Below are 14,260 nucleotides of genomic sequence, written 5' to 3'. Positions count from 1 at the left end.
CTGGTATATTGTCAAGACTTCCTGATAAATTTCCCAAGCTGGCATATTGTCAAGACTTCCTGATAAATTTCCCAAGCTGGTATATTGACAAGACTTCCTGATAAATTTCCCAAGCTGGTATATTGACAAGACTTCCTGATAAACATATTCCAAACCTGAATTTCCTTATAATTTAATTTTGTATGAAACACGCATTTTGTATATGACAAGACTTCCTGATAAACATATTCCAAACCTGAATTTCCTTATAACTCCATACCATATCTGATATACTGATGAAAGATGCCTCATTAAATTTCCGTTTCAGAAATCATTCTTTTATATAAAACATCCTATATGTTTTATAACTTATATCGGATATCCCCCATCTTTTATAATCTATAAGAAATCTTATACACTATATATCAAAATATACAAGATTATTATAAAATCTTAAGACATTTGAAGATCGGCATTGCTCTTTTACTTGTGTGATTGTCCCTTATTACTAAAATAAACAATGTACGACTGTATGAATAATAAAAGGATATAAAAAAAATACCAATTTGTTTTAATTGAGTTTCAATCGAATTTAGCTTTACACAATCGGCAACTACATCATCGATATCCCGAAAAAAAACTAAATTATCGATTCACTTCTCACCAACCAAAGCATACCGCTATCGGCACATTAAGTAACAATTTATAGAGACACATTTATTTTATACACATTTCAATCTAACTAATCTCATGTAATCGGAATTGGTACCCAACAGGAAATTGCTTGAATAAGCATTCCTCAAACATCACCGTGAGTTAATGGAGATATGTAAATACATATGTAGTGTTTTAAACAATAACCGAACTATATTGATTATAAAATATTACCATCGATATTAGAGAACAGAGCGATTCAATTCCTTAAGTTCTGAATTTAATTTCAATTAATCTTTTTCTTAATTTTTTCTTAACTTTATCTTAACCTTTGCCATGTTAATCTAGTAAAGACATTTTATACTGTCAGAAATATGTCCAATTTTAACACAAGTTTACTTATCTAAACAATTATGTTTATTTAAGAAATAATTAACGATGATTCGTGTATTATTGCAGGATATACAACGAGGACGAGGATATTTTGCAATTAAATTAATAACGAAGGCCTGCAAGCCTGAGTTATTAATTAAAATTGCAAAATATCCGAGTCCGAGTTGTATATCCTGCAACAATACACGAGTCAAAGTTGATTATTTCTATTCTACCATGTACTGTTTAGTTCAGATAGACCTCTTTCTAATAGAAAAACAGCAAAGAAACCCCGGGAAAACCTTGTAATTTATTTCTTGAGTATTGCATTATTTGTTGATGAAATATACAGGCAATACAGTACTACGATCAAGAGCATCTATCATATGGCATTGATTTTGAAAATTAAAAAAAAAGAAAAGAAAAAAAAGTGGGGGGCTCCGTAGGATTCGAACTCGCGTCGTGATAAAAATATATTGAAAGACTAACCCATTAGCCCACTCGGCTATAGTAACCTTTTATGAAACGGGATGAATATTAGATATTTAAAATTGTAACAGCCGTGACTCACGAGCGTGTCTTATTGGCACGAGCGTGGGTTATTGGAAAATAATACATGGTTTTTAACCAATCAAAACTGGCGTTACATAGCAAACATGGTAGAATAGGTCATATATGTTCTGATGTGACATGCATTGTTTGGTTTTATGTTTCCCTGAGGACATTTCGACAAGCTGAATACAAAAGTCAAGATTTTACGACTTTAATTGATTATTTATGTATAGTTTCTGATTGAAATCTCGCTTTAATAGTAAGGTGAACATTAAAACAAAAAGTAGCTCTGAGATAATTAATAATCACACTGCATATAGGGGCCGCGTCAGCCAGGTTAGTTACAGCCTTGACCTACGTAGCCTTGGGTGAAAGTCATGGTGCGTGGTTCGACGCTTGCTGATGCGGAATGGATCGAACCAGAAGAATGTCTATTTACACTACAATAACCCCAATACAGTAGAGTTATCTCAATTCCCATCTACATCTCTTTGTTGTCCCTAAAATCATTGTCATGGTCTACCTTGGTCAGTCGAGGTCAGCCGAGGTCATTGATTGACATCAGTATCAAATGTCATGCGGGTTTTATATGCAATTGAGAAATTAATGGAGGATATCTTTTTTCACATTTCTTTTTACTCCTAGTTCCTCGGGTATCCTAGGGGTCACCACTCAACACATCAGGTCCTTGGCGTCGCTGACGAGCCCTAGAACGACACAACAGCCGTATGACGCAGATTAATCATTTTGGCTCTACTGAATACTAATAAAGCTTGCTTGTCTTTTGCACAATCTAATGTTTTGTTACATAGTAGGTAATCTAGAATTTTACGACTTTAATTGATTATTTATGTATAGTTTCTGATTGAAATCTCGCTTTAATAGTAAGGTGAAAATTAAAACAAAAAGTAGCTCTGAGATAATTAATAATCACACTGCATATAGGGGCCGCGTCAGCCAGGTTAGTTACAGCCTTGACCTACGTAGCCTTTGGTGAAAGTCATGGTGCGTGGTTCGACGCTTGCTGATGCGGAATGGATCGAACCAGAAGAATGTCTATTTACACTACAATAACCCCAATATATTATAGTTATCTCAATTCCATCTACAGAGTTAGTATAAGGCTTGAGACACAACTACATTGAATGTTGGTATCTCTTTGTTGTCCCTAAAATCATTGTCATGGTCTACCTTGGTCAGCCGAGGTCAGCCGAGGTCATTGATTGACATCAGTATCAGATGTCATGCGGGTTTTATATGCAATTGAGAAATTAATGGAGGATATATTTTTTCACATTTCTTTTTACTCCTTGTTCCTCGGGTATCCTAGGGATCACCACTCAACACATCAGGTCCTTGACGTCACTGACGCCCCCTAGAACGACACAACGGCTGTATGACGCAGATTAATCATTTTGGCTCTACTGAATACTAATACATCTGGTGTCTTTTGCACAATCTAATGTTTTGTTATATAGTAGGTAATCTAGAATGCATTATTCATTATTTTAGATTGCACGTGCACCCTACCTTCCAGCCAATGGGACGGTACATGGTATGACAGTTTGTCCAGCAGTATAACTATAACATACGCAACGCAGAAGGTGGTTGGTTGGCCAATGCAAGCGTACAGTTCGCCCGTGTCGTCATGGATATGCGTAATGGACGACACGACAAACAACTACCTCGTTTTCAGGTAAGAGGATCCGGGGTATCACATGTGCTACTGTTACTATGGCAGCCGCACATCGAATGCGCATTCCAAGGGTTAACAGCATTCTCCCAACCATGCATGCCGTCTACTAGGTTTCTTGAGAAGACATTTGGTAATACATCAAAACTTCATCACAAGGAGAATAATGCACCCACAGCCTATTTTTCAAAGATATTTTAAAATTTAAATACGAGGGCTGATTGATATGTTGTTAGCCTCATATTGAAGGATTTAAATTTAGCCCGACATATTGTATTATTTTTCAACATAATCCCCTTCAGTATCTATACACTTTTGCCAGCGGTGTTTAAGGGCATCAATGCCACTTTAATAGAACTACTTTTCTTGGCTGTTCAGAAAGTCATCCACTGCATGTATAACGTCATCATCGGACTGACAGTCAGGTGCCTGAACTAGCTGTTTTCAGTTTTGGAAATAGATGAAAGTCTGATGGAGCGAGATCAGGTGAATAAGGCGCTTCCATTGTTTCGATTGTAGTTTGGCCTCTGGGGTAAAATGATGGACCTATGTTTCATCCGTTGTGACAACTCTCTGAAGAAAGTTGGCAGGATCTTCCTATCATTGCAAGATCCTCGGTTAGAATTGAATTCACTGTTTCTTGTGAAATGCCAACTGTTCTGGCTATATATCTTTCTGTTTATTGACCGTTTATGGGGTTGCAATATTGACAGGCCTTCCAGGACGCGGTCATCGTCAAGGCTCTGTCGGCCGTGCTTAAATTCCGCCACCCACCTTTTCACTGTAGCATACGAAGGACAGCTTTCCCTAGTGTTGCTACCATATCAATATGGATATCCGTAGGTGTTAAACTTTTTATGGAAATATTGGATCACTGCTCTTTCACCGATTTTGTCCATTTCGCAAATGCCGCTTGTCCTTGATTACTTCAGAGTGCTACCTCGTCGATATAAACTAACCAAATGAGACCAGTCCTTGGGTACACGGCTCTATATAGGCAGAGAATAGTAGGACATCCCTGAGTACCTCCTTCAATACGAGACTCACAACATATCAATCATCCCTCGTAATTACTCCTCTTATTCCTCTTCTTAAGGACGGTACACCGCCGACAAAAGAGTAATTATGATTAATTGAATATACCGTTGTATATTTTATACAATACCAAAATTTACGTACATTACGCCAAACTACCCAACGACAGTTACATACGGTACACAATAACCACTCTCCGAAAGTTATATACGATACACAATAACCACTCTCCGAAAGTTATATACGATACACAATAACCACTCTCCGAAAGTTATATACGATACACAATAACCACTCTCCCAAAGTTATATACGATACACAATAACCACTCTCCCAAAGTTATATACGATACACAATAACCACTCTCCCAAAGTTATATACGATACACAATAACCACTCTCCGAAAGTTATATACGATACACAATAACCACTCTCCCAAAGTTATATACGATACACAATAACCACTCTCCGAAAGTTATATACGATACACAATAACCACTCTCCCAAAGTTATATACGATACACAATAACCACTCTCCCAAAGTTATATACGATACACAATAACCACTCTCCCAAAGTTATATACGATACACAATAACCACTCTCCCAAAGTTATATACGATACACTATAACCATTTTCAAAAAATAACATACGTTACGATATGACCACCTTCTAAAAGTTACCTACGTTACGCTATAATCACCCTTCAAAAGTTACATATTAACACTTTTGCCACCCTACAAAAGTTACATACTTTACACTATTACCACCCTCCATAAGTTACATACTTTACACTATTACCACCCTCCATAAGTTACATACTTTGCACTATAACCATCCTCCATAAGTTACCTACGTTACACTATAACCACCCTCCATAAGTTATATACTTTACACTATTACCACCCTCCAAAAGATAAATACTTTAAACTATTACCACCCTCCAAAAGTTACATACTTTACATTATCATCACCCTCCATAAATTACATACTTTACATTATCATCACCCTCCATAAAGTACATACTTTACATTATCATCACCTCCATAAATTACATACTTTACATTATCATCATCCTCCATAAATTTCATACTTTACATTATCAAATTCAGGGTGAATAAATAATTAATTGCACCCATAATTATTCTTGGCCCCTATAACTATTGAGTACATGTAAATGACTTTCCGTCTGATAACTAATCATTTTAGGACGCCGTTTCATATCTCATCAACGTTCCTGATACTAAGGGGATTCCTTAACTTCAATTTTCCTATAGACATTATTGGATTTAAAACAAAAATCTTAGTTAAGGAAATTTCCTTAAATTCTGCAATGCTTTCCTATGTGAAATTTTAAGTTAGGGGATTTCTGTATGTTGAGGAGGTATATCAACGGAGTATAGAACATGTCTAACTTCACATCACACACCAATATTTCCTAATGAGATAGTGGTACCAACCAAGTTTTCCCATGGCTGGCATCAACCTGCATCTTTCTAATCCCTTTGTTGTCAGAGTTTCCGTCAGAAGCCGACATCTGTTACGAAAACCGTGATATTGGGAGTAAATCCTTCAATATCAAATGAATTGGGCACATGTAAACACAACTAAAGTACTCAGGATATTACCCTTTTTTTTATTTTTGCGTCTGTGTTAAGTTTCGTGTTAGGTAAATTTCTGAGTTGTTGTAAGGGTGTAACGTAAACTGAATGGTCTAGTTTAGGAAGTATAGCTCTCACTACAAATTATTTGTATACATAACGGCCAAGCAATAAACTGCTTAATTTTCGAGCTTCTTATTTCAAAGTGTTGAAATCATCATCACAAAATCAAACAAATTTATGTCAATTAGCAAACCATTCTTACTAAATAGGACCTGGCATTTATAATACAACAAAGTGGGATGGGTTGTTGTAAAAAGAGATTTGGCTGTGTGTTAAAAAGAAGTAATACACGCTCTAAATCATGATCAGTTACTTTTAAACGGCGTTGAATAAATTGTAGATATGACTGCCTGAAAAATAAAGGTTTAGTAATTTGCTGATATTTAAACAATAAATAAACTTTCGATGATATCTAACTTAGATTTACGGCATTATATCAAAGACAAACACGTGAACAGGACCTATTAAATAGCAACCAAATAGTAAACTAATAGTTAGATATTAAACTAATAGTTAGATATTAACCTAATAGTTAGATATTAACCTGATAGTTAAATATTAACCTGATAGTTAGATATTAACCTAATAGTTAGATATTAACCTAATAGTTAGATTTTAACCTAATAGTTAGATATTAACCTGATGGTTAGATATTAACTTAATAGTTAGATATTAACCTGATGGTTAGATATTAACCTGATAGTTAAATATTAACCTGATAGTTAGATATTAACCTAATAGTTAGATATTAACCTGATGGTTAGATATTAACCTAATAGTTAGATATTAACCTGATGGTTAGATATTAACCTAATAGTTAGATATTAACCTGATAGTTAGATATTAACCTAATAGTTAGATATTAACCTAATAGTTAGATATTAACCTAATAGTTAAATATTAACCTAACAGTTAAATATTAACCTAATAGTTAGATATTAACCTAATAGTTAGATATTAACCTAATAGTTAGATATTAACCTGATAGTTAGATATTAACCTAATTGTTAGATATTAACCTAATAGTTAGATATTAACCTAATAGTTATATATTAACTTGATGGTTAGATATTAACCTAATAGTTAGATATTAACCTAATAGTTAACCTAATAGTTAGATATTAACCTAATAGTTAGATATTTACCTGATAGTTAGATATTAACCTAATAGTTAGATATTAACCTGATGGTTAGATATTAACCTGATAGTTAGATATTAACCTGATGGTTAGATATTAACCTGATAGTTAGATATTAACCTAATAGTTAGATATTAACCTGATGGTTAGATATTAACCTAATAGTTAGATATTAACCTTATTGTTAGATATTAACCTGATGGTTAGATATTAACCTAATAGTTATATATTAACCTAATAGTTAGATATTAACCTGATAGTTAGATATTAACCTAATAGTTAGATATTAACCTGATGGTTAGATATTAACCTAATAGTTATATATTAACCTAATGGTTAGATATTAACCTAATAGTTATATATTAACCTAATAGTTAGATATTAACCTGATAGTTAGATATTAACCTAATAGTTAGATATTAACCTGATGGTTAGATATTAACCTAATAGTTATATATTAACCTAATGGTTAGATATTAACCTAATAGTTATATATTAACCTAATATTTAGATATTAACCTTATAGTTAGATATTAATCTGATAGTTAGATATTAACCTAATAATTAGATATTAACCTGATAGTTAAATATTAACCTAATAGTTAGATATTAACCTGATAGTTAGATATTAACCTAATAGTTAGATATTAATCTGATAGTTAGATATTAATCTGATATTTAGATATTAACCTAATAGTTAGATATTAACCTGATAGTTAGATATTAATCTGATAGTTAGACTTTAATCTGATATTTAGATATTAACCTAATAGTTAAATATATTAACCTAATAGTTAGATATCAACCTTATAGTTAGATATTAACCTAATAGTTAGATATTAATCTGATATTTAGATATTAACCTAATAGTTAAATATATTAACCTAATAGTTAGATATCAACCTTATAGTTAGATATTAACCTAATAGTTAGATATTAACCTGATGGTTAGATATTAACCTGATAGTTAAATATTAACCTGATGGTTAGATATTGACCTGATAGTTAAATATATTAACCTAATAGTTAGATATCAACCTTATAGTTAGATATTAACCTAATAGTTAGATATTAACCTGATGGTTAGATATTAACCTGATAGTTAAATATTAACCTGATGGTTAGATATTGACCTGATAGTTAAATATTAACCTAATAGTTAGATATCAACCTTATAGTTAGATATTAACCTAATAGTTAGATATTAACCTGATGGTTAGATATTAACCTGATAGTTAAATATTAACCTGATGGTTAGATATTGACCTAATAGTTAGATATTAACCTAATAGTTAGATATTAACCTGATAGTTAGATATTAACCTAATAGTTAGATATTAACCTGATAGTTAGATATTAAACTGATATTTAGATATTAACCTTATAGTTAGATATTAACCTAATAGTTAGATATTAACCTGATGGTTAGATATTAACCTAATAGTTAGATATTAACCTAATTGTTAGATATTAACCTAATAGTTAAATATTAACCTAACAGTTAAATATTAACCTAATAGTTATATATTAACCTAATAATTAGATATTAACCTAATAGTTAGATATTAACCTGATGGTTAGATATTAACCTAATAGTTAGATATTAACCTGATGGTTAGATATTAACCTGATAGTTAGATATTAACTTAATAGTTAGATATTAACCTGATGGTTAGATATTAACTTAATAGTTAGATATTAACCTGATGGTTAGATATTAACCTAATAGTTATATATTAACCTAATAGTTAGATATTAACCTTATAGTTAGATATTAACCTAATAGTTAGATATTAACCTAATAGTTAGATATTAACCTGATGGTTAGATATTAACCTAATAGTTAGATATTAACCTAATAGTTAGATATTAACCTGATGGTTAGATATTAACCTGATAGTTAGATATTAACTTAATAGTTAGATATTAACCTGATGGTTAGATATTAACTTAATAGTTAGATATTAACCTGATGGTTAGATATTAACCTAATAGTTATATATTAACCTAATAGTTAGATATTAACCTTATTGTTAGATATTAACCTAATAGTTATATATTAACCTAATAGTTAGATATTAACCTGATGGTTAGATATTAACCTAATAGTTAGATATTAACCTGATGGTTAGATATTAACCTTATTGTTAGATATTAACCTGATAGTTAGATATTAACCTAATAGTTAGATATTAACCTAATAGTTAGATATTAACCTTATTGTTAGATATTAACCTGATAGTTAGATATTAACCTGATATTTAGATATTAACCTGATAGTTAGATATTAACCTGATGGTTAGATATTAACCTGATAGTTAGATATTAACCTAATAGTTATATATTAACCTGATGGTTAGATATTAACCTGATGGTTAGATATTAACCTAATAGTTATATATTAACCTGATGGTTAGATATTAACCTGATGCTTAGATATTAACCTAATAGTTAGATATTAACCTGATGGTTAGATATTAACCTAATAGTTAGATATTAACCTGATAGTTAGATATTAACCTAATAGTTAGATATTAACCTGATGGTTAGATATTAACCTAATAGTTAGATATTAACCTAATAGTTAGATATTAACCTTATTGTTATATATTAACCTAATAGTTAGATATTAACCTGATTGTTAGATATTAACCTAATAGTTAGATATTAACCTGATGGTTAGATATTAACCTAATAGTTATATATTAACCTGATGGTTAGATATTAACTTAATAGTTAGATATTAACCTGATGGTTAGATATTAACCCGATAGTTAAATATTAACCTGATAGTTAGATATTAACCTGATAGTTAGATATTAACCTAATAGTTAGATATTAACCTAATAGTTAGATATTAACCTGATAGTTAGATATTAAACTAATTGTTAGATATTAACCTAATAGTTAGATATTAAACTAATAGTTAGATATTAACCTGATGGTTAGATATTAACCTAATAGTTAGATATTAATCTGATAGTTAGATATTAACCTGATAGTTAGATGTTAACTTAATAGTTAGATATTAACCTAATAGTTAGATATTAACCTGATAGTTAGATATTAAACTGATATTTAGATATTAACCTTATAGTTAGATATTAACCTAATAGTTAGATATTAACCTGATAGTTAGATATTAAACTGATAGTTAGATGTTAACTTAATAGTTAGATATTAACCTAATAGTTAGATATTAACCTGATGGTTAGATATTAACCTGATAGTTAGATATTAACCTAATAGTTAGATATTAACCTGATGGTTAGATATTAACCTTATAGTTAAATATTAACCTAATAGTTAGATATTAACCTGATAGTTAGATATTAACCTAATAGTTAGATATTAACCTAATAGTTAGATATTTACATAATAGTTAGATATTTACATAATAGTTAGATATTAACCTAATAGTTAAATATTAACCTAATAGTTAGATATTAACCTGATAGTTAGATATTAACCTGATGGTTAGATATTAACCTAATAGTTAGATATTAACCTGATAGTTATATATTAACCACACACACCCATCCCCCCCCCCCCCCACCCCACCCCACCCCACCCCCACCCCTCCTTTGAGTTAACTTGACAGACGTGGTCACGTAAACGTTTATTCGTTATTACATTTTTGAGAGGCTTAAGTCTCTCATTTGTTAAAGGTTGGTGCTGTTGCCATATATAAGACAGATAATTATGATGTGTGATTGATGTACTAAATCATACGATGGCCGATATCAGCCGTCACGTTACTCGCATTTATGTGATGCGAGTAACCTGACATAGTAAAACTCACATGACAGGTTACTAGCATGTGATGCGAGTAACTTGACATAGTAAAAATCACATGACATGTTACTAGCATGTGATGCGAGTAACCTGACATAGTAAAAATCACATGACGGGTTACTAGCATGTGATGCGAGTAACCTGACATAGTAAAAATCACATGACGGGTTACTAGCATGTGATGCGAGTAACCTGACATAGTAAAAATCACATGACATGTTACTAGCATGTGATGCGAGTAACCTGACATAGTAAAAATCATATGACATGTTACTAGCATGTAATGCGAGTAACTGTACATAGTCACGAAAGAGATGACTGTACACTTGCAAAACCCATTAACATTCCAGAGTATAGTTTTACTAGACCTTTCAAAAGAGGTTATCATGGCGACTGTAGAAAATGGTTTTATAAGCCAAGGTGTGGCATGTATATACAATGGAGCTCGTGTAGTCTTGTCAATTCATTATTTGACCACAGACTAATTGCAACAGATTTTTTTAAATTTTTCCTGTAGATTGGTATATTTATGTGATAGAAAAAAATGCCCTAAAATCTAAATTGGGGGAAATGGTTTTATTCACCAAATAGAATTGAGGAAATAAGAGAAATTGACCAATATTATACTCTTGAGTGACATTGGACGAGAGATTGTGTATGCAACACAAATAGACTAAAATAGTCAATTGGAACTATATGTACTATACTGTACAAAGCCACCTGTCATGTGATTTTTACTATGTCAGGTTACTCGTATTACATGCTAGTAACCTGTCATGTGATTTTTACTATGTCATGTTACTCGCATCACATGCTAGTAACCTGTCATGTGATTTTTACTATGTCATGTTACTCGCATCACATGCTAGTAACATGTCATGTGATTTTTACTATGTCATGTTACTCGCATCACATGAGAGTAACCCGTCATGTGATTTTTACTATGTCAGGTTACTCACATCACATGCTAGTAACCTGTCATGTGATTTTTACTATGTCATGTTACTCGCATCACATGCTAGTAACATGTCATGTGATTTTTACTATGTCATGTTACTCGCATCACATGCGAGTAACCTGTCATGTGATTTTTACTATGTCAGGTTACTCGCATCACATGAGAGTAACCCGTCATGTGATTTTTACTATGTCAGGTTACTCGCATCACATGCTAGTAACCCGTCATGTGATTTTTACTATGTCAAGTTACTCGCATCACATGCTAGTAACCCGTCATGTGATTTTTACTATGTCAGGTTACTCGCATCACATAAATGCGAGTAACGTGACGGCTGATATCGGCCATCGTAAAATCATCATGGTCAGCCCTTTAATTAACATCGGACCTCCCCATCCTCAACTCGTGGTGGTTTGTTGTCCTCAATGAAAACAAAAACCCTTCACATTCCATGTCTGAACTGAACACTATATCATTCTTTTTCTTGAGTCAAATATTTTATCAGAAATTATTCTGATTTCTCAAACGTACTATTAAAATCTGTAATCTGTAATATCAAATATTAATCTCCACTACAGGCATTTCGTTATATACTCTCAGATTTACCCCAAATTTCCTCTTTTATTGAAGCCTGTGGAAATAGCGGTAATAATGGGAAAATTCCCGTTTTTCCAATACTCTCCCGTGCTCGACTTAATGTGTTTTAAGAGCACGGATGTTAACAGAGAACAATGCTGTATTGATACTGCACTGCCGTCCTTTATCGTCAAGACCGGCTTGACATGTGGTCAATAAAACCTGCTAAATGCCTAAAACAATTACAATGGATAACTCGTGGGGGATCTTTTTTTAATGAGCGAACCTAGTTATTAACATTTGATCAATATCATCAAACTGAAACATAATCCACCCGTCGAAATCCGGAAACAAGCAATTGATATGAAAATTGGGATATACATACATTGTGTTAATGCAGGCTGTTTTCACATCCCTCACGTTAATACATCCACAGTTCTTTATACGTCACCCGCGTCCATTACACGTTCATTCTTTACACGTCCCTCACATTCTTTACTCGTCCTTCGCGTTCTTTACTCGTCCTTCGCGTTCTTTACTCGTCCTTTGCGTTCTTCACTCGTCCTTCGCGTTCTTTACTCGTCCTTCGCGTTCTTAAAACATCCTCCGCGTCCATTACAAGTCTCTCACATTCTTTACTGGTCCTTCGCGTTGTTTACTCGTCCTTCGCGTTCTTTACACGTCCTTCGCGTTCTTTTCATAGCTCTTACGTTCTTAACACGTCCCTCATGTTAACGTTCTTAACACGTCCCTCAAGTTCCAATATGTACAAAATTTAAAAAAAAACAAAAAACAAAAAAAAAAACCAGTAATGATAATATAAAACAAATCTAATCGAAACCGATTCTATGGGGCAGAACATGAAACTATATTGATTTTGGAAAAAAAGAGTACCAGGAGAATAAGACAAGGGAATCCAGGAGAGTAACACCAGGGGCTCCAGGAGTGTAAGCGTCTTCTATTTAATTAACGTACCAGCCATATCTCGGTTAAGTCTTGATTAACGTTCTCAAAATTATAACTAGGGTGGTGACAAAGGAGCCATATGCATATCAACAAACATAAGAAATAAATTTAACATGACTTCCCAATGAGACCCTAATGCCGATCATTAAACTTTCCAGTGACAGTTCCATAACCGCAGTACACTTTAATTTCTACTGAAATCTTAAAAACAACAGGGAATACTAACAAAGTAAAGAAATCGTAATTCATGCCTCAAAATCAATCAAACGAGGACAAAACAAAAGTATAAACTTGAATGGAGCCTCCTGAAACTGATATTCCCCTAACTTATCATCAAATAATCTTCGTTAATTCGAGACAAGATGGAAACGGTTTTATTATGATAAAACAGGCATGGAAAGAACAAAATGGGTTAAAACGAATACAATATGGTACATATTTATTATCTCCCATACATATATTCCATAGTACAAATTTCAAGTTAATTAAAATGATTAGATATCAAAATCTCAAATTGGTTAAAGTTGGTTAAATTATGAATTTCTTTCCGGATTTCCACTCTTTAAACGTATAATCACTGGGGAGTCTAGAATAACAGAACTCTTAATTATTCGGGAAAAAAATATTGAAAACTGCTAATAACACACATTCAGCTTTCGTACATTAATAATTTATGATATTCCTACATCCTTCGTAACCCTGTCTAATGTGTGGACTTCTACATTTCCACAGTAATATATTTAAAGATAGAATAGGACCAAGTATTAAAAGATAATATTGATTTATTACTTACAAACACATACTACCCATTTAGTTAAAGAAATGATCAACCACGTTCGATTTCTGGTTTAATGGAACTTCCGATGAACTAAGTGAC

General features: G+C 32.4%; 1 protein-coding gene across 3 annotated transcripts in view; it reads left to right on the top strand.

Annotated features, from left to right (window-relative positions):
- Positions 1–14,260, top strand: part of LOC117318164 (neurogenic locus notch homolog protein 2-like) — a 51,518-nt gene that overhangs the window by 3,518 nt on the left and 33,740 nt on the right. For all 3 annotated transcript variants that reach the window (XM_033873183.1, XM_033873184.1, XM_033873181.1), the window contains exon 2: positions 3,070–3,253. In XM_033873183.1, coding sequence (XP_033729074.1) covers positions 3,070–3,253 — 184 coding nt within the window. The remainder of the gene's footprint in view (positions 1–3,069; positions 3,254–14,260) is intronic.

This window comes from Pecten maximus, chromosome 19 (assembly GCF_902652985.1).
Source record: "Pecten maximus chromosome 19, xPecMax1.1, whole genome shotgun sequence".
Taxonomy (NCBI): domain Eukaryota; kingdom Metazoa; phylum Mollusca; class Bivalvia; order Pectinida; family Pectinidae; genus Pecten; species Pecten maximus.
This window is presented reverse-complemented; position numbering and strand designations above follow the sequence as displayed.